At 45.8% G+C, this 18,756-nt stretch overlaps 1 protein-coding gene across 1 annotated transcript in view; it reads left to right on the top strand.

Annotated features, from left to right (window-relative positions):
* SHCBP1 (SHC binding and spindle associated 1) overlaps nucleotides 1–18,756 on the top strand; it is a 35,872-nt gene that overhangs the window by 4,325 nt on the left and 12,791 nt on the right. The window contains exons 3-8 of the mRNA XM_061594669.1: nucleotides 354–469; nucleotides 3,559–3,770; nucleotides 5,556–5,648; nucleotides 11,867–12,100; nucleotides 13,604–13,772; nucleotides 15,434–15,554. Of these exons, the coding sequence (XP_061450653.1) occupies nucleotides 354–469; nucleotides 3,559–3,770; nucleotides 5,556–5,648; nucleotides 11,867–12,100; nucleotides 13,604–13,772; nucleotides 15,434–15,554 (945 nt within the window). The remainder of the gene's footprint in view (nucleotides 1–353; nucleotides 470–3,558; nucleotides 3,771–5,555; nucleotides 5,649–11,866; nucleotides 12,101–13,603; nucleotides 13,773–15,433; nucleotides 15,555–18,756) is intronic.

Raw genomic sequence — 18,756 nt, 5'->3', positions numbered from 1 at the left:
CCACAAGGTTCATGCAGCTCATCTTCTAACACCTAGTGCAGGGATGGGGAAACTGTGGCCCTCCAGATTTTATTGGACTCTAACTCCTGCCAGCATGGCCAGTGGGCAGGGGTGATGGGAGTTGTAGTCCAGCAGCACATGGGAAGTCGCAGGTTCCTCAGCCTAATTCCTCCCTTAATAATGTTGTCAAGTAATGGTTGGACACTTCTCGTAATTGCTGCCTCTGTGCCATAAAAAGTGCTCAGCTAAGTAGTTGCTTTCTTATTTGCTTCGCTCAAAGAGGTATTCAGGACATTGCCTGCATTTTTCTACATAGATATGAATGATAATCTCCCCTCTTTTTAAATTTCCAGCTGACTGCAAAGCCTCAGAGGTAAAAGAATTCACTGCGACATACTTGGAGAAGGTCCTTGAGCCGTCTGGGTGGCAGGCACTGTGGCGCACCAATGTGTTTGAGGTGCTAGTTGAAGTGAGTGACGTTTACGTTGTGCTTAGACTCTTGCTTCCGTGCATGGGATGGCAGTCCTGGGTTGATGCTGAGCAGCGCCAAGGCTGTGGCCTGGCTCAGATTCTGGTTTACTAAGCTGCAGTGTACACTCTCAGGCAGCCCTTTTGTTCCACCCTTTTCATGAGTGAATAAACAAGCCCTCACCCCACCAGACTGCTTCAGTGGGAGAGGTGGAAAGCAGAGCCCATTCCTTCAGTTCTACTGGAAGACCAGCTCCATCATGCTCCTCCTGTCCTTGAATGGTTTGCATTCCAGCTGGTCGTGATAGTAACTGCTATTTTGCTTTAAGAACTGGTGCCAGAGTTTGCTTTTTTTCCTTTTCCCCTCCTGTCCCTTTTCCCTTTTGTGCTGTGTCTTGTAAGCCTGCAGATAAGGACTATCTTATCTTAACTGTACATATGTAATCTGTTTGGGGAGTCTTTTCAGCTGAAGAGTAGGGTACAAATGCTCTAAATAAATCAGCTAGGAAGTTGCAGTTTACTGTAGCTCTCTGTTATGTCCAAACTGGGAAATTGGAGTGAATGACTTCTGAGCAATGGTGGCAGGTGGCTCCATGTCAGTTTGGCAGTGGAATCCACTCCTGGTTTTAGTCTGAACTTTCGAGGACCTGTCCAAGGTGCTTCAGCTAAAACAGATTCCACTGCCTCACTGACAAGGAGCCACCAGCAGCCTCTGCTTCCAAGCAAGCAAGCAGGCCATAAATCCATGGTTTACAGTTGGATTCTAAATTCTGGGATGATGTGCTTGGAAGCCATTAACCATAGGTCTTGGTTTGGACACAACAGGGAGCTATGGTTAACTGTGCCTTCCTGGCCTGTTTCCCAGTTTACCCAAAGAGTTTATCAAGACAGGAGGAAAGGTACTGAGCGTGGATACATGAAACCCTGTGTATACAGGGGTGTAGTCATCCAGGGTCTCTGGGTCTTACTCCCCTTACTTTTTTGGGAATAGGCTCCTATCAGGGTCTTTATGTCTCCAGCATCCTATGAGCCAATCACCATGAAAGGGGAGTGTGTTAGCCACTGAGAAGAATCTTCTAACCTGCTTCCTTGTCCTTTCCTGCTGATTGTCTCCAATCAGAGTGAAAGGAATTGAGTCAGCTACTGAGAAGACTCTTTTCAGTAGCTAACACACTCCCCTGATTGGCTCCTAGAGACGTCTGTTGTTGTGAGAAAAAGCATTAACAAGGATCTCAACCCTGCAGCAAAAAAAGTGGATATGGCTGTGACTATCATGAAGGGACCTTGCACTTCTGAATTTGCCACTACACTATTGCATGTATATCCTGTCTTATTTGATTAAGATAGGATTTGATAATCTGAACACACCCATGACAGGGAGGGCATGTTTGCAGCTGTTGAGGGGGTGGTTAATATCTCCCGCATCTAGCTGATTCCCCCCCCCCAGCTATTTTTCTCTTCAGTGCAGCAAGCCCTTGTTTGGAACCCCAACCCACAACTAGATTGTTTAAGTTCAGACAGTAGCACTATTTTCTCCCTTGAACTGGTGGTGTTGCAGGGCATTTTCAGAAAAGTTAGCAGGGTTTATACACTGTTTAAGGGTCAAAACCTATAAGCAGTTTACATAAAACTGGAGTGCTCTTGCGAATGTGTGACATTGCTGTTAAGCCATGTTGGCAGCAGTTCTAGAATCACCTTGGCAGGACCACCTGCCTTGCATCCGGTGAAGTGGCACAAGTGTTGTGAGTGATAAAAGGGAATAGTTTGGTCCCAAATGCATTTCCTAGCCATGGGATGCCAGGAAGGAAGAGTCCTTTTGGAGACATGGCTAGGAAATGCATTTGAGACCAAACTACTCCCTGAAATTAAAAATATGTTTATTTTCCAAGTGATGATTATACAAGCAGAGAGTGGAATGGAGTATCTTGGAAAATGGACATGGCTGGCTAGAAGCTTGAACAGCAGCGCTCCCCAGTGCAACATTCTGTTGCAGGTCCCACTGTGGATTTTCTAATTGAGACATGAATAGCAGCTGGCTGTGGGGAGTGGGACTTTACTGCACTTAAGAGGCAGTGTGCCTTTGAGTGCTGCTACATCAGACCCGTGATTCATCTGCTGTCAGTGGCCAGGAAAGTCACAAATAGCGCAAAAAGACAATAGCCCTTTCCCCGGCTCTTTGCCTCCCAGCAACTGATATTGAGTGGTACAGTGCATCTGAACATGCACTGAGGTTCTACTTAGCCATTACAGCTAATATATGTCAATTAACCTCTCTATGAATTTGTGGAATCCTCCTTTTTAAAATCTGTCCAACCTGGTGGACATCAATGAATCCTGTGGCAGCAATTTCCATAGGTCAATTTATGCTCTACATGCAGAATTCCTTCCTGTTTTTTGTCCTGAATTGACTGCTAAACTTAATCAGGCTAACGTTCTAGCACTTTAATCCAATCTTCTTTGAATAACTGATGCAAAGCTGTCAACAAGCTTTTAAGAATAAGATTTCTATTAACTTATTTGATGCATGGATGGATTGATGGCATTTATATGCCGCCTGATAAAAGTGTTCTCTGGGTGACTTACAAACAATAAAACATTGATACCAATAACAACTACAGTGTGAAAATGGTATAAACAAACTCCAACATAAAAATTCAGCATAAAACATTTCAGTGGCAGAAAGGAAAACAGAATAGACAGCATTCCTAAAAGTGTCCATGCCATATAATAAATAAATGAAAGTAAAATATATATTGCATCTTAACATTCAGTATATTCAAAAGTTCACAACTTTAAAAGCCTGAGGAAATTAAAAAAAAGTCTCCCTCTTGTGGCAAAAAAGACCACAATGAAGGCTCTGGGTGAGCCTCTCTGGGACTGGCATTCCACAACTGGGGTGCAACCCTTTTCCCTTGTAGGCACCCACTGTGTGCCACTTGGTTGGGTACCTAGAGAAAGAAGATGGTCTTGGGGGATGCACATGTACTCCATTTGCTGATTTTGGGGGGCCAGGAATTTGTCATTCTGCCCCAACATGATGCCATGCAAAAAAATGAACTACTTGTGCCTTGCATTTCTTTAATGCAACAGGTTGTTGACGTGGAATACTCTGCCTTGAAAGCTCTGGTGCGCCTCTGTGAGCCTTTTCTGTGTGAAGCCCGAGGGGCTGACGCCTTCACTCTGGAGTGCATGCAAGAGCTGTTGGAACTGAAGGCGCATCGGCTGCCCTTGCAGGAGTTGTGGGTCGTCTTTGATGAGTCGGGGGAATTTGACCAGACGGCGCTTGCTGTTGAGCATGTCAGGTAGACTGTGTTGGCCTGCTTGTGTGGGTGTCCTGCTAGCCTGTGGCTTGGCTAGATGCGTTGACTCAAGTCATTCCCTGTTTTGGAGTATATATGTAGCAGGACCTTAGAGTAGGGGTGGGCAACCTGTGACTCTCCAAGGTGATGTTAGTAGGATTACTGCTCCCATTATCATTGCCTGTTGGTTCTGCTGGCTGGAGCTGCTGGGAAATGGGAGTCCAACAGCCTTTGGAAAGCCAAAGGTTGGCCACTTCTTCAGTAGGTCCTGCCAGCAAGGAACCTCCAGCCCACAAAGTAATCTTAGCCCATTGGGGGATGGGGGTGGTCAAATAGGTGGAGGAAACAAGGATCCAGTTTCCTACTCCAGGCTTAGAGGTTAACTAGCATGTTTCTGAATCCACAGACAGCAGTGGGTTCTAAGCTGTGGACGCCTGGCATTCCTTGAAAGCTTTTGAGGGGTCCCTCAATGAGAAGATCCATAATGATGGGCAGCGTTTCCTGAAAAGCAGATTTTCCCCTAATGATCAATTGAGCGACCCAGTGGAGTATAAGATGTATCATCGGGTGAACTCTCAGTTTGCTCTGGGTGATGAAAAAGATCAACAGCTTGGCCAGTGCCTGGGTTGTAGCTCAGTGGTAGAGCATCTGCTTTGCATGCAGGAAGTCCCAGGTTCAGTCCCCAACATCTCCAGGTAGGGCTGGGAGAAACCTTTGCCTAAAACTCTGGAGAGCTGCTGCCAGTCAGTGTAGACAGCACCTAGCTAGATAGACCAATGGTCTGACTCAGTTGGCAATTTCCTATGATCCAGGGTTCCCCATGTGAATGGAGGGTGAAGATGCCCCAGAATCCCTTTGCAACATGCAGTGTGGTTCCTCACCACGTAGCATAGATAACTCAGTGGTAGAGCATCTGCTTTGCATGCTGAGGGTTCCAGGTTCAGTCCCAGGCATCTTCGGTTAGAAGGGTCAGGTGATGGCAAAGTCATGTCTTTAAACTGTGTCCGTGTTGAGCTGCTGCCAGTCAGAGCAGACAGTACTAGATGGACAAATAGTCTGACCAGGTATAAAATAGCTTCCTTTGGTCTCTGAAGGTAGAAATGGTGAAAACCACAGATCTAGAATATGATGGAGCAAGTGAAATGGGGATGAAAGGGTCTGTAATATGAAATGCAAAGAAGCTGAGGAAGTTGGCAAAGCTGATGGAGATCGGGATGGGATTCGTTGGCTGGTGCCGGTTCGGAAGCAGTCTGTCAACCTAACAGGCTAGCATTGAGTTGAGCTCATTCTATATCCACTGATCTGTGGTTTTTTTTCTCTAGTAAAAAGTATCAATATTAATATCAATATTTTAAAAGGAAATATTGATATTTTGAAGGAAATATTGATGTTTCCTTTAAAATATTGATATTTTGAAGAAAATATCAACATTTTAATATTGCTAAATTATCATTTTTACAATTGATGTTTTAGAGGCCTTTTTTTTTAAAAAAAAAGTCTGTTTTCAAAAAATAGCAGTGGAAATTTGCTACATTAAAACCTGATTCTCAGCAATGGAGAATAAGTGAATTAATGGAAAATTCGGTACTGAATCTGAATTGGACAGAGTTCTAGCACATCCCTAGTCTGAGATGGAAGTTGAAGTGGGATGATGATGATGATTTCATTGCTCTACACTAAAGCATCAAACGCACTTAACAATAAAAACAACCAGACGCTTGTGAAGTTGTGTCCCCTGTGTGGCAAGATCTGAATTAACCACTTCAACTTCGCTTTTTTGATCTGTAGGTTTTTCTATAAGCACATCTGGCGGAGCTGGGATGAAGAGGACGATGATGACTTTGATTACTTTCTGAGATGTGTTGAACCTCGGCTCAGACTGTAAGTGCCTCTTAAAATATCTTTGAGCCCTGGTGTTGGGCGCTGTCGAAAGGCTTCCCCTTCCAACTCCAAATGATCTGCATTGCATTGTAAAATGTGCTTGTGGCAGTGAAACCTCTGCCATATATTTGATGCAGCGCAGGTGTGCTGGCCTGGAATGTTTGCAGTCCAGCTCCTGTGAAGGAAAAGGAAGTTGTCAGTTTGGCTGTGTGTGGAACCTGAGAGAGGGGAAGATTGGGAAGAAGTCCAATAGCTAGGGGGAGCAAAGGGGCAAGGAGGCTGACAAAAGGATGCAGAGTAGGCAGTAGCCTGAGAGGTAGGAACTCAAAGGAAGTGTAAATGGAGAATGAGGCTTGAAGAGATGGGGAACAGAGTTAAGAGGTTAATTGGAGAGGAAACTTCCACATAATGCCTGAGGCCATCCAGTGAAGCTGGATAGCAGAAGCTACAAGACAGATGAGAGGAACTTCTTTACCCAGTGCATAGTTAGCCTATATTATTCCCTGCCACAATGTGGTAACGGCTACCAATTTAGAGATGACTTTAAAATGGGATTAGACAAATTCATGGAGGATAAGGCTATCGATGCTACTGGTTACAGTATCTAAATGCTCGTCATAATGGCTATATACTAGGGGTGTGCATTGGCTCTGCACGTACCCCAAATAACAAGGTGAATCAGGGTGATTTTGGTCAGGCTGTCATGTTCCTGAGTCAGACAGCACAGTTAACAAGTTGTCTTGAGGCGGATCAGGATCTCCTTAAGTTTCCATGTTGCTCTGTGGTTTTGGCTGTCCCAAAAGTTAAACTCGCACCCTTTTCCCCCCCTCTTTTCTTTTTTGAGAAACAATATCAAGCTGAATGCGAAATAGCCAAAGCTTGAGAGGGGAGAGGTGGTGGATAGTTCTGTTGGATGGGTCTAGCTTTTAATCACATTGAATTATTTCCCCACGGCAGTCAATTTGGGGAAAAAATTTGGGGAAAAAATTAAAAACTCTATTTTTCCACAGGTAGCCTGCCATCACTTTGGGCTTTACTGCCATCTAGCGTCCAAAGGCAAGAATGCACTGGAGTTAAAACCTGGGCCTCGGGCCCCTCCCACTCCAGTCTTCATTCTTGCCTTTGTCCAAGGCAGGTTGGATTGCTGGACAGAGCGTAGATAAGTCGTTATTCCTTCTTCCATTTGGCCTTTTTCCTTGTTTCCCTCCCCCCCTTGGTGCTTGGAGGGTGTGCGATTTTTCCTGTATTCTGTTTTTCCCCATTTTTTATTTTCGGGAACCCCTCCCTTTTTCTTGTATTTTTTCCTGTATTTTTTTTTCTTGTAGTATTTTTTCTTATCTTCTCCTTGGCGTTTTTTCCCCTCCTCTTTTGTTGTCTGGGGTTATTCGGAGATGCGTTGCTGAGGCTTCTCAAGCAGCAGCTGCTGCTTTTCTGTTGTGTGGGGGTCCTGCGGCTGTGCCCCCCCGTTCGGCCTCGGCGTTCTTCATGGAGGGCGGTCTTAGACCTCAAGTTTGTCAACCGCTTTGTCAAGTACCGCCGCTTCAAGATGGAGTCACTGGCGTCAATTGTGGAAGCACTGCAACAAGGGGATTTCCTCGCATCCATTGACTTGAAGGACGCTTATTTACACATTCCAATTTGCCCGGATCACAGACGATTCCTGAGATTCTCACTAGGCGAGCACCACTTCCAATACCGTGCCATGCCATTCGGCCTCTGCTCGGCTCCTCGAGTCTTCACCAAAGTGATGGCCACCATGGTGGCATTTCTTCGTCTACAGGGGGTTCATATTTACCCCTATCTGGACGACCTGCTCCTTCGAGCGTGCTCCCAGGACTTGGCCAACAGACAACTCCAGTTCACCCTAGAGGCCCTAGACTCTCACAGCTGGCTGATCAATGCCGAAAAGAGTCATCTGCAGCCAACCCAGCGCCTCCAGCACCTGGGGGCCATACTGGACACGTCTCTAGCCATGTTTTTTCTGTCCCCAGACCGTATTGCCTCCATCACAGCCATGGCAACCTTACTGATACATCGCTCAAGGGCAGATGTCATGCTCCTGGCGCAGCTTCTCAGGTCCATAATAATAAGGACTCAGTAATTCTGAGGTTGGACCCATCCTTCTGTCCAAAGGTCAACTCAGTATTCCACTGTAGCCAGGATATTGTGCTTCCATCATTCTGCCCAAAGCCGGTCCATCCCCTCGAAAAGGCCTGGCATTCGCTGGATGTTAGGAGAGCACTCAAGATTTACCTCTCTCACACCCAAGACATCCGGCAGACAGAAGCCTTATTTGTATCCTTTCACCCTAGGTCTTTGGGGGGAAAAGGTTTCCAAATCCACTTTGTCCTGTTGGCTACGGGCCTGTATCTCCCTGGCATATCAGTCCCTTAATTTGCCAGTGCCGTCTAACATCACGGCTCATCCCATCAGATCAGCGGCCGCTTCGGCGGCATTTGTAACTAATGCTCCTCTTGCTGACATATGTAGGGCGGCGGTATGGGCTACCCCTAACTCCTTTGTGAAGCATTTTAAGATTGATCGCTATGCTTCGGCTGACGCCTCCTTCGGGAGACGTGTCCTCCAACATGTCCTTTCTGAATCGTAAACTCCTGGTAGTCCCTCCCTATTAGGGGGCTGCATTGGTACATCCCAAAGTGATGGCAGGCTACCTGTGGAAAATGGTCCATTGGACTCACCTGAAGGGTGATTTTCACAGGTACGCCTGCCATCACGTCCCTCCCTTGTGGGAGATTTCTGGATGATTTGTTCCATTTTTATATTCTATCTGCTATAGGTTTTGTGCTCTGTCCTGTTTTCCCTCAGTTAAAACCTGTATTTTTAGGTTGCAATTTCTATAGTGTTTCCTGTTCCGGTTTTCTTCTCTCTGTTTTCCTTGCTGCTGGGGCCTTTGGCCTTTTGTTCCTTTCAGATATACCACTTCAGACTCGTCGCAAATGAAGACTGGAGTGGGAGGGGCCCGAGGCCCAGGTTTTAACTCCAGTGCATTCTTGCCTTCGTACGCTAGATGGCAGTAAAGCCCAAAGTGATGGCAGGCGTACCTGTGAAAATCACCCTTCAGGTGAGTCCAATGGACCATTTTCACATGGATCTATGCCTTCCCCTATGTAACTCTATGAAGAGATTTCCATTATATCTTCTAAAGTCCTCATGGTTTCTTGCTGGGGTGAGGGTGATATTTTCCCCACCCCAGTCTTTCCAGGGCAGCCTCAATCTCCCCCCCCCATGATTCCTATTGTGCCTACCCCAAAATGATGAGGTTTGTCTTTGTGGGAGAACCACTGCGTCTGTCATTCTGAAATCTGGTAGTCTTCATCTCCCCCTCAGGAGGTATGACGATACTTGCAAATTGCATCCAGTTCTGGCAGAAAATGAAAAAGTTATACATTTCCTTTGATTAAAAAAATAAGGGTTGTATTCAGCTAAAACCTACTTAGAGCAGACCCATTGGAATTAATGAAACTAAGTTAGTCATGTCCATTAACTTCCATGGGCATACTCTGAGTAGGACTAGCATTGAATACTACCCTAAAAATTTAAAGTGCTCTGCATGAAAACAAATGGGTACATCTGCTAACAATGTGGCAAACTTAATCCAGTCTGGAGTGGCTGCTGTGCCTACAAATTTCATCCATTTCTGTGAAAAGGAGAAGTTACAGCCATTTTTAAAGATTCCCCCGTTCAGTGAAGGGATTGAGGACGGAGTTTTGTTTTTAACAGATCTAATCTGATCCTGAGGAATGAACTGAGGTGGAATATAAATATGCTGTTGCGTCTTCCTTGTGGACTTCCCATGGGCATCTGGTTAGCTACTGTAAGCACAGAAAACTTGACTAGATAGGCCATTGGTCTCATTCAGCAGGGCTCTTCTGATAGTGTTGCATTGCTTAAGATGAGAAAGTGTGTATGCGATGTTGTTAGGGGATGGGGTGGTGGTAGTGGAGTGCAGAGGCAGCTGGTCAAATGACAGGGTGGTTAAAGTGGCCTGAAAATCGGAGGCTGCAGGCCACTTTAACCACCCTATCATTTGACTAGCTGCCTCTGCACTCCACTACCACCACCCCTATCCCTTAACAACATTGCATACACACTTTCTCACCTTAATGGCTTTTTCTTTTTTTTTCTAGTAAGATCACATTCTTAGTTCTGAAAACATTGACAATGAAAGGGAATCTTAGGTGTGTGGAGAGAATATTGTTAATTCTATCCCGTGCATGGCATCAGTTTACCTCTAGCTGGCACTACAACACCAATTGTAGGATTTTATAGGCAAGAAGCACTTTGAATTCATGGAGTTCTTGCCTAGTTAGAATAAATGCGGATGTTCAGAGTCTCTCTGTGATGATCCAAGAATTTACACTATGCTAAAACACGTTTATCCTCCTCCCTCCCTTTCAACACCTCCCTTTCTCTCCCCACCCAATTCTGCCCTGGGACATAATAGCCAATCTCTCAGCTCTTATAGCTATGAATCTTTGACCATGTGCCATGGTTCTTTTTCTTGTTGCATTACTTGCATTTGCTATGCTTTTTTTTTTTTTTTTTAAATTCCATTTATATCCCACCTTTCCTCTAGGGAGCTCAAGGTGGCCTACATGGTTCTGCCCTTCTCAGTTTTATCCTCGCAACAGCCCTGTGAGGTAAACTGGGCTGACAGTTGGTAACTAACCCAAGGTTGCCTAGTGAGATTCGTGGCTGACAGGGAATTTGAACCCTGGTCTCCCAGGTCCTGGTCCAGCACTCTAACCATTACACCACACTGGCTCTTGGGTATTGCCCGCCATGCTAGAATGTTTGAAATCTAGGAACTCTTCAGGAGAGCCCTGCTGGATCACACTAAACATCCATCTAGTCTAGCATCTGTTGTGCGCGGTGGCCAACTAGACGTATTTTGGAAATCTGAGGTCTCAAGACAACCTTTCACACACCACTGACTCCGGCACTTATTGTTCTAGTCAAGTCACAAGCAACTGGTATCCCAAGGGATACTGCCTTGGAAAATGGAGGTTCCATTTAGCTATCATGGCTGATAGATGTTGATAGCCCTGTTCTCCATCAGCCTGACTAATTCTCCTTTAAAGCTGTTTAAAACAGCGGCTAGGGCCACATCTTTGTGGCAGCAAATTGTATCAATTAACGATGCGTTGTGCGAAAAACTTTCTTTTGTTTCTCTTGAATTTGGTGCCAGATTGGTTCCACAGGGCGATACGGGTTCCAAAGAAGGGAAAAGTTCTCTCTAACTCAGAATTCTGCGATTGGGACCAATGAATGATGACTTCAACCAGTCCTGTACATTTTTTCTTCATTCAGCAAAGAGTTTTATGGCACCTTTTCAGAGATGAACAAATTTATTACCTCGTGGGTTTTCGTGGACTACAGTTCCATCTTAAATGTGTTAGTCTTTAAGGTGGGGTGGTGAACTGGTGGCCTGCAAACTGGGCCTGGCCCCCTAAGCCAGTGGCGGCTGGTAGCTCTGTCAGTGAGGCAGTGGAATTTGCTCCGGGTTTTAGGTTGAACTTTCAAGGAGCTGTTCAAGTGAAAGCACCTTGGACAGCACCTTGAAAGTTCAGTCTAAAACCTGGAGCGGATTCCATTGCCCCACTGACATGGAGCCAGCAGGTGCCACTGCCCTAAGCATTTTTTTCTGGCCATCCCAAAACTATTTTGGCAGGGGGTAACATTATGGGGTGGACAGAGAGGTTTGACTCTGGCCAGCCCAGTGCTGCATTGGAAGGAAAATTAGAAAAATGTGCATTTTGCCTTTTATCTCAGGTTCTCCAAACGCTAGAAGCTTACTTTTTTTTCTTTAAGTGACAGCTGGGAATCTTGAAATTATGGTTCATCTGGGGGTGGGGTGGGGGGTGATTATTCCCTCCCTGTAGGCACCCATGGTAGGTGCATGTGGTCTGTATGTGATCATGTAGCCACACCCAATTTTGAGCCACAACCACCAATGGTGTGCAGCCCCTGGAAAGTTGCAACTGGGCAATAAAGCTCTGGGGAAAAAAAGAAAAGACTAGCCACCGCTCTCCTTCAAAGTAATGGAAGACCCTTGGTTGGCTTTTTTCCTGCAACAGGCTAACATGGTTCTCTGGAAATTTCTTAATTCAGGCTTTCTTCATGCAATGCTGAGACCCATTTTTGATACAGAACCTCTTCAGCCCTCCTGTCAATGGCCTCCTAACTCTGAATTCTAGGTACTATGACATCGTTGAAGATCGGGTCCCTTCCGCACTGGTTGCCGACTACCACAGCCTTCTCTCCCAGTGCGAGGAACTCTACCGCATGTTTCTAGACCTCAGGAATGGCATTGAAAACAGTGACTCCGACACCGAAGTAGAAAACGTCTCCATGGTGGAAGGGATGAAACTCTACAACAGGATAGAGCACCTGAAACAGAAGCTGAAGCTTATTGAAAACCCTCTATTGAGGTAAAGCAAATACTTATTTGGTTTTTGTGTGTGTTAATATTGAGAAGGCTTTTACTGCCCTTTTAAAAAAATATAATGATGGGGTGGGGTATAGTGGAACGTGTTGCATATGGGATCTGGAAACCCTTTTTCTTCTCAGTTTAAGCACAACCATGAACTAGTCTGGGTGGTCTTGGGGCCAAAACAGGCAATGTATTAAGTGCATTCACACATTTATCTCTATTTTCCTTCAAAAATTGTGTGTGTGTGTGTGTGGGTGGGTGGGTGGGTGGAAGCAATCAGTGCCCTGGGGAAGGAGCGTTACCATTTCTCCCTGCACCACCGCCCAACACAAATCCTCCCTCTAGAAGCCGCTGTTGTCCTTCACCACCCTTGATGGATGTTGGTATAATGGCAGCATTCCTCCAAGAGCAAATAATAATGTGAGGGTGGTAATTTTTTTTTTTTGCCAGGTCTCTGGTGTGGTCATGAAAAAGGTTAATCTGGGATAGCAAGCCTGGCTCCCAGATGTTGCAACAATTCCCATTTTCTCTGACCACTGGTCATTTTGGCTGGGGCTGATGGGAATTGTAGGCTGCAACATCTGGAGGGCACTCCATTGGCTGCCACTGGGATAATCCTAAACTTTACCCTCCCCATATACCTGTGATGGAAACATGTATATATGCAGAGATCGTCAGTGGTCTGAGCTGCATGTGTGCCAGTGTGTGCATTTACCTAAGAAGCAGGCTTTTACCCTGCATTTAGATCACTGAGACTTAAGACTTAGTAAAATAAGAAAAGCTACTTTATTTATAGAAATACATCGTAGATAGGGAATGCATACCTAGTTCTAACTAACTGAGTTGGAGGCTCAATGCCCAGACTTGGGTTTTGCCCTCATGGCTCAGGAGAGAGAGCAAAGACAAAGATATCTCCTCTCTCTTCTGACAGTCAAAGAAGAAGACAAAGGACGAAGGGGCAGGCTAGCTTCCCTGAGCATATCAGTTTACAACGCAAGGAAGCTAGGTAGAGAACAGCACAGGCAAAGGGGGCAAGCCTAGCCAGCTGGAGGACCCCAACTCTATCTTCCTTCTGGAATACAAACAAAAGAACCCAAACAGGAGTTGCTCCTGCCCCACTTCCAACAACACCATTGTCTTGATCTGATTTGAGGGTGTGTGCGCTCCTCTGTATTTAAAAGAGGCTGCTATTTTTAAAGAAGAAAAACATGTCAAATTAAATCATGCAGTTAGTTCCCCAGTGTGATGCCCATCTAGAGTTTGTACATGGAACATAGGAAGCTGCCTAATACTGAGTCAGACCATTGGCTCTATCTGTCTCAGAAGTGCCTACACTGACTGGCAGCAGTCCTGGAGATTTCAGACAGGGCGTCTCTCTCAGCTGTACCTGGAGATGCCGGCGATTGAACCTGGGACCTTCTGCATGCCAGGCAGATGCTCTACTACTGATCTCTGCTTAAAGAAGCGGGGAAACCACTGACCACATTGTTCTTTTTCGAAGGTACGTGTTTGGTTATCAGAAACACGCTCGCCTCCAAGCAAAGGGAGTGCGCCCGTCTGGCACCACCATCACCCATATTGTGTCTACCACTGTGATGTCGAGCCTGTTGCAGTGTCTGCTCAGGGATAAGCTATCTCCCGAGTCTTGTAATGAAGAAATGGAAATGCAGGTACAGCAGTTTCCTTTTTTCCCTGGATAAAAGCTTCCATTGTGGAGAATCCATCAGCGTTGCTTTCCTTTCTTGGCACATGGGGAAGTTGCAATGGGACAGGGAGATGGCACGCTGCCAGCTGGCTGTTTCTGCATAATACTAATACTAATAGAATTTGTTGTTGTTGTTGTTGTTTACATTCACTCCTTGCTTACTGCATAAAAGTGACAAAGTCTTTAGGAGCACGTTGCAGACACAGAAGCTCTACCACAGAGATAGCCAACGTGGCCCTCTCTAGATGTTGTGGGCTGTAATTCTCATCAGCCCCAGCCAGCATGGCCAGTAGTCAGAGAGGATGGGAACAGTAGTCTAGCAATATTTGGAGGGCATCATATTGGCCATCCTTCTTCCATTAGGATGGGGACAGGAGGCCTTAACACTTGATTAAAAATTGGAAATGTAAACTGCTGCCTGCCTTTATTCTTGTAGTTTGGTTGTGTAGAATACCTCTGTGTTTTGGAAACAGTGAGGAGCTGGACCAGACAGTGGCTAAGCATATTCTTTGCTTGCAGAAGTTTAAAGTCTTGATTCCCTGCATCCTACTATAAAACGGAAGCAGAACTGGGAACCATTTTAGCCTGGGACCTTGGATAGTTGCTGCTGGTCTTGGTAGGCAACACTGGCCTTGATGGACTGGCGTTCTGACTTTGAATGTGGCAGCTTCCTATCATCCAGATAAGAAGTTACTAGCCTCCAAAAATGTTTAGCATCGTGCTGGGGGCTGTCAGAGGAGGGACAGAGAGCCCTGTCCTTTCAATGCTGCCTGTTGTATTTCTGTGCTGGGTGCAGAGGCAGGGGGATTCCCTCCTCTGAGGCAGCCCACTTGGTTTCTATGCTTGGTGCAGAAGAGTGGTGGGGTACCCCGGCCTTCTCTACCAGCCCATTCACTTGCCTGCATGCAATTTCTTGTTACCTCTGGCGACCAGGCAAGCGTTCCTACTGCAGCTCATGGAAGACCCTGCTGTATATTGGAGCAGAGTACACGGTTTTCATTCATAAAGCCTTGGGTGCCACTTCCCAGTGCCTCCAGTTGTAGCAGGGCTTGAAAAGACCTCTGTTTGAGGCTCAGTTGGAGCAGATTGCCCTTCACCAACCTGGTGCCCTCCAGAGGTTGTTGCACCACAACCCCCACCCCCGCTCCATCAGCACAGCCAATGGTTGGGGATAATGGGAGTTGTAGCACAGCAAGATATGGAGGTTGCCAGGTTGGTGTTGGCTGGAATAGATTGATTATCGACTTGATATGGTAGCTTCTCATTTTCACTAGCGTTTCCAGTAAAGGAAGGGTGGTTAACCTGTGTTGAATTGCAACTCCCATCACCCTTGACCCCGACCGTTGGTCACAGTGGTGGGAATGGAGCTCCAACATCATTTGCATGGCTAAAGGTTTCCTACCACTGGTGTGATGACCTGGGCTTCCCACAGGCAACTGGTTGGCCACTGTGAAGATAGGATGCTGTACTAAATGAGCCACTGGCCTGACTGAGCAGGACTCTTCTTATGTTCTCGTGGGCACAAGCGCTCTGAAACCTTGAAGGCCTGAAATGCAGCAATGGTGCTGATCCTCTCTCCCACCTTCAGAAGTCTGCTTTTCATGGTGCCTGTCTTCTCTCCTCCAGTTCCACAACAATCTACTCTCTGCTATGACGGCTTGCTATGCAGGGGACAGGATCATAGTTTGCCCTGGCCACTACATTGTTGATGGCACTTTGTATATTGCAGACGCCATTGAACTAGAAGGTAAGAGCTTTTGTTTGTAAAAGGCTTGATGAGTTTTCCTTCTCTTTGGAACCTTCCTTCTCTGGCCCTCCAGATGTTGCAGGACTCCATCCCCTTATCAGCCCTAGCCAGCATGGCTAGTGATAAGGGATGATGGGAGTTGTTATTCAACTACATCTGAAGGACACCACGTTGGCTGTCCCTGCTTTAAAATAATGGGGTGGTTGTTGTACTTCATGAACGTCCCACGTCACTTTGAGGCTTGGGATAACAAACCTCAAATATTCAAAGGTATGAGTATAGACTTGAAAGAGCCTGCATCAAATTCTGTTGCCTAAGCACATGACACAAATCTGCTGGCTGGCTCGCTCCTAGGCAGGTGAGCCCATGTGGTCTACTAGCAGGCAAATGTGTCCCTTCCCTGACTTGATGTGGCAGGTAGGTGCATCTCTTGCAGACGACTGTAAGCGGAGGCCAGATTTTGAAGGATTGACTCCCTCAAATGAGGGGGTGATGGTGGCAGGAGAGAGACTGTGTGCAAATCGGGCTTCTGCTTATGCAAGTTTCCATGTGGAATGCCTGTCTTGCATGTTACGTTATGCATGTAATGGAGGGAGAGGCATGTGTGCCCGAATGAAGAGTGTCACTGGCCTGTAAGTGGATGGGCTATACCTTGCTTTGTCTGATTACAGTAGAAACTAATTACAGTAGGAACTTAGACCTCCCATTTCCTCGAAACCTTTGGCACCACCCTTTGACTCTCTCCTCCTTTTTAATGGCATTTCAGATTTCATTGCTTTCATGGTTTGGTTCCCTCCCCCTCCCCCGTCCCTCTGAATTAGGACTGCGTCTTTATGGCCACTGTGAGGCGTCCTTCCCTGGCTCTCCCTGTCAGGTTCCTACCTGCTCGTGGTTACTGCCTGTCTCTAGGCACCACCAGGGACTCCACCAGTCCGGACCGCACTCTCTTATGGTTTACCTATCCGCTCTAGCACAGATCTCAACAGATCCCCCTGCTAGGCAACCACCGGTAACGTCCCAATACTAGTATTCCCAGAGACTCTGAATACTGGTATTGTTATTCTCTTCACCGCTGCCACCATTTGTTACAGTTCCCCTTCAGCCTTGGTCATTACCTTACCCTCCCTTCTGGTCTGTGAAACTCCAGCCAAGGATCAGGCCTTTGGTAAACCAAATTAAGTATTTATTACAGATAACAAAACTAACAAGATTAACAAGATTTCTTCTTAAGGCACATAAGCATATGGTTTTACTCAATACTAATCCGAACTCCACCTCCCTCCTGGTAAACAACTCTCTAAACCCCACCAAGCAATCCACTCTTTCTCTTCTCCCCCCAGATTCCACAATTCACCACCTCACATTCCCCCAGATTTACCTGTCATCCTTTCATTTATACTGTCAGCCATTTTTAAACATTCAGCCAATCATCAAGCATTCTATTGCCCATTCACTCCCCCTCCTCTTTCACTACTTACCATATATCTTCTAAACAACCAGCACTTACCATATATACACTAATATATAGGAACATCACAGCCACATCTGCACTATACATTTAAAGCAGCACTTTATGCAGTCAAAGAATCCTGGCGACTGTAGTTTGAGAAGAATGCTGAGAGCTGTTAAAAATGTAAATGTACTGCCTTCAAGTTGATTCCGACTTATGGCGACCCTATGAATAGGGTTTTCATGAGGCTGAGAGGCAGTGACTGGCCCAAGGTCACCCAGTGAGCCTCATGGCTACGTGGGGCACTCTGGGAATTGTAGCTGTGTGAGGGGGAATAAGGGTCTCCTAACAGCACCCCTTCACAAACGAGCTTCGGTTCCCAGAATGCTTTTGGGGAAGCTGCGATGGTTAAAGTGATATAACAGTGCTTTAAATATATATTGCCAGCCTACGGCTGCTGCTGTTGTTCTGCTGTTTTTCGTGCGTCTGAGACGGCTTGATTCTTTTTCTGTTGATGTTTACTGTTGGCTGCCTTGAGGCTTTAACAATAAAGTGGCGTACAAATTCCTAAATGAATAGATCCTCTACTGCAGTCTTTTCCCTGCCTGGTGTAGAGTTGTTGGACTCTACCTCCCATCAGCCTCTGCCAACATGGCCAATGGTCAGGAATGATGGAAGTTTGAGTCCAATGAATCTGGAGAGTGCCAGGTTAGGAAAAGGCTGCTGTACATGTAGGTGAAACAAGCATGTTTGCCACCCCTGTTTTCCTCTCTCCCACCTTTCAGCTAAAATGTCAAGCCTTTGACTGTAGACTCCTTGGGGCGGGGACCTGTCTCCTTGTGCATGGTGCCCTGTTTTTTATAAAAACCGGGACCTGCACAGATCAGCAAAGCCTCTTGAACTTGGTTGGTATTGCTCTGCATTCTGATACTTCACCAGCAGTGGCTGGACTTTCGGAAGCTTATCTCTGTAGCCACAAGTCTCATCTGGGGAAATGACTCCAAAATGAAATGGCCACAGTCTTTTTATTTATTTATTGCCACCGTGTAACTCTCTCCTGGTACTGCCTCCACTGCAGGCAACTTGACGTCTCTTAAGTTTGCCAAAAGAACTTCAGGTCTGCTGTACAGTTGTTAACATAATAGGCTGTATATTGCTGCAAGGCTTACGTTGCAGTCGCTATCTTTATCTTGTCGAAACGCCTTAATGGAAAAAGCAGAGGGTTTAATTTCCTGCTGTTTTGGCTGATGTTTCTCGACTGCTTTTTTTTTAACTTTTTTTTTTATTTTTATGACAATTTTCTTTTTTCTTTCCGTCTTTTGAATGCTTGATTTATATAGATATGCTTGCCAGTGTGTGGTACCCCTGCAGGATAGAGGCTTTCAATAATTTTTTTTATCAGTTGGAGAGAGAATAAGACAGCTTGGGAACTTGGGGTGGTATTTATGACAAATTGCATCCCATCAGAGAGGTCATGCGAATGTTAGCAAGCAAATTAAAGCCTACTAGACCAGACATAGCCACCAGCTTTTGCGGAACAAAAGCCTACATCTAGTTTATTCACAGAGTCGACTCTTATGATTGAACAAGTGCCAGGAAGTCTTATCGCTTGTTATTTGAAAGATCCTTTTTTCTTTTTCTTTGGAAGCTGCTGAAAATAAAAGCGCTGGGTGACATTTTAACAACATGGGCTATTAATGATGTTAGATGAGTGTTAATGATATGGGAGGAGTATTTGTATGAACAGACCAA

The sequence above is a fragment of the Rhineura floridana genome, chromosome 13, assembly GCF_030035675.1.
Source record: "Rhineura floridana isolate rRhiFlo1 chromosome 13, rRhiFlo1.hap2, whole genome shotgun sequence".
NCBI classification, from domain to species: domain Eukaryota; kingdom Metazoa; phylum Chordata; class Lepidosauria; order Squamata; family Rhineuridae; genus Rhineura; species Rhineura floridana.
This window is presented reverse-complemented; position numbering and strand designations above follow the sequence as displayed.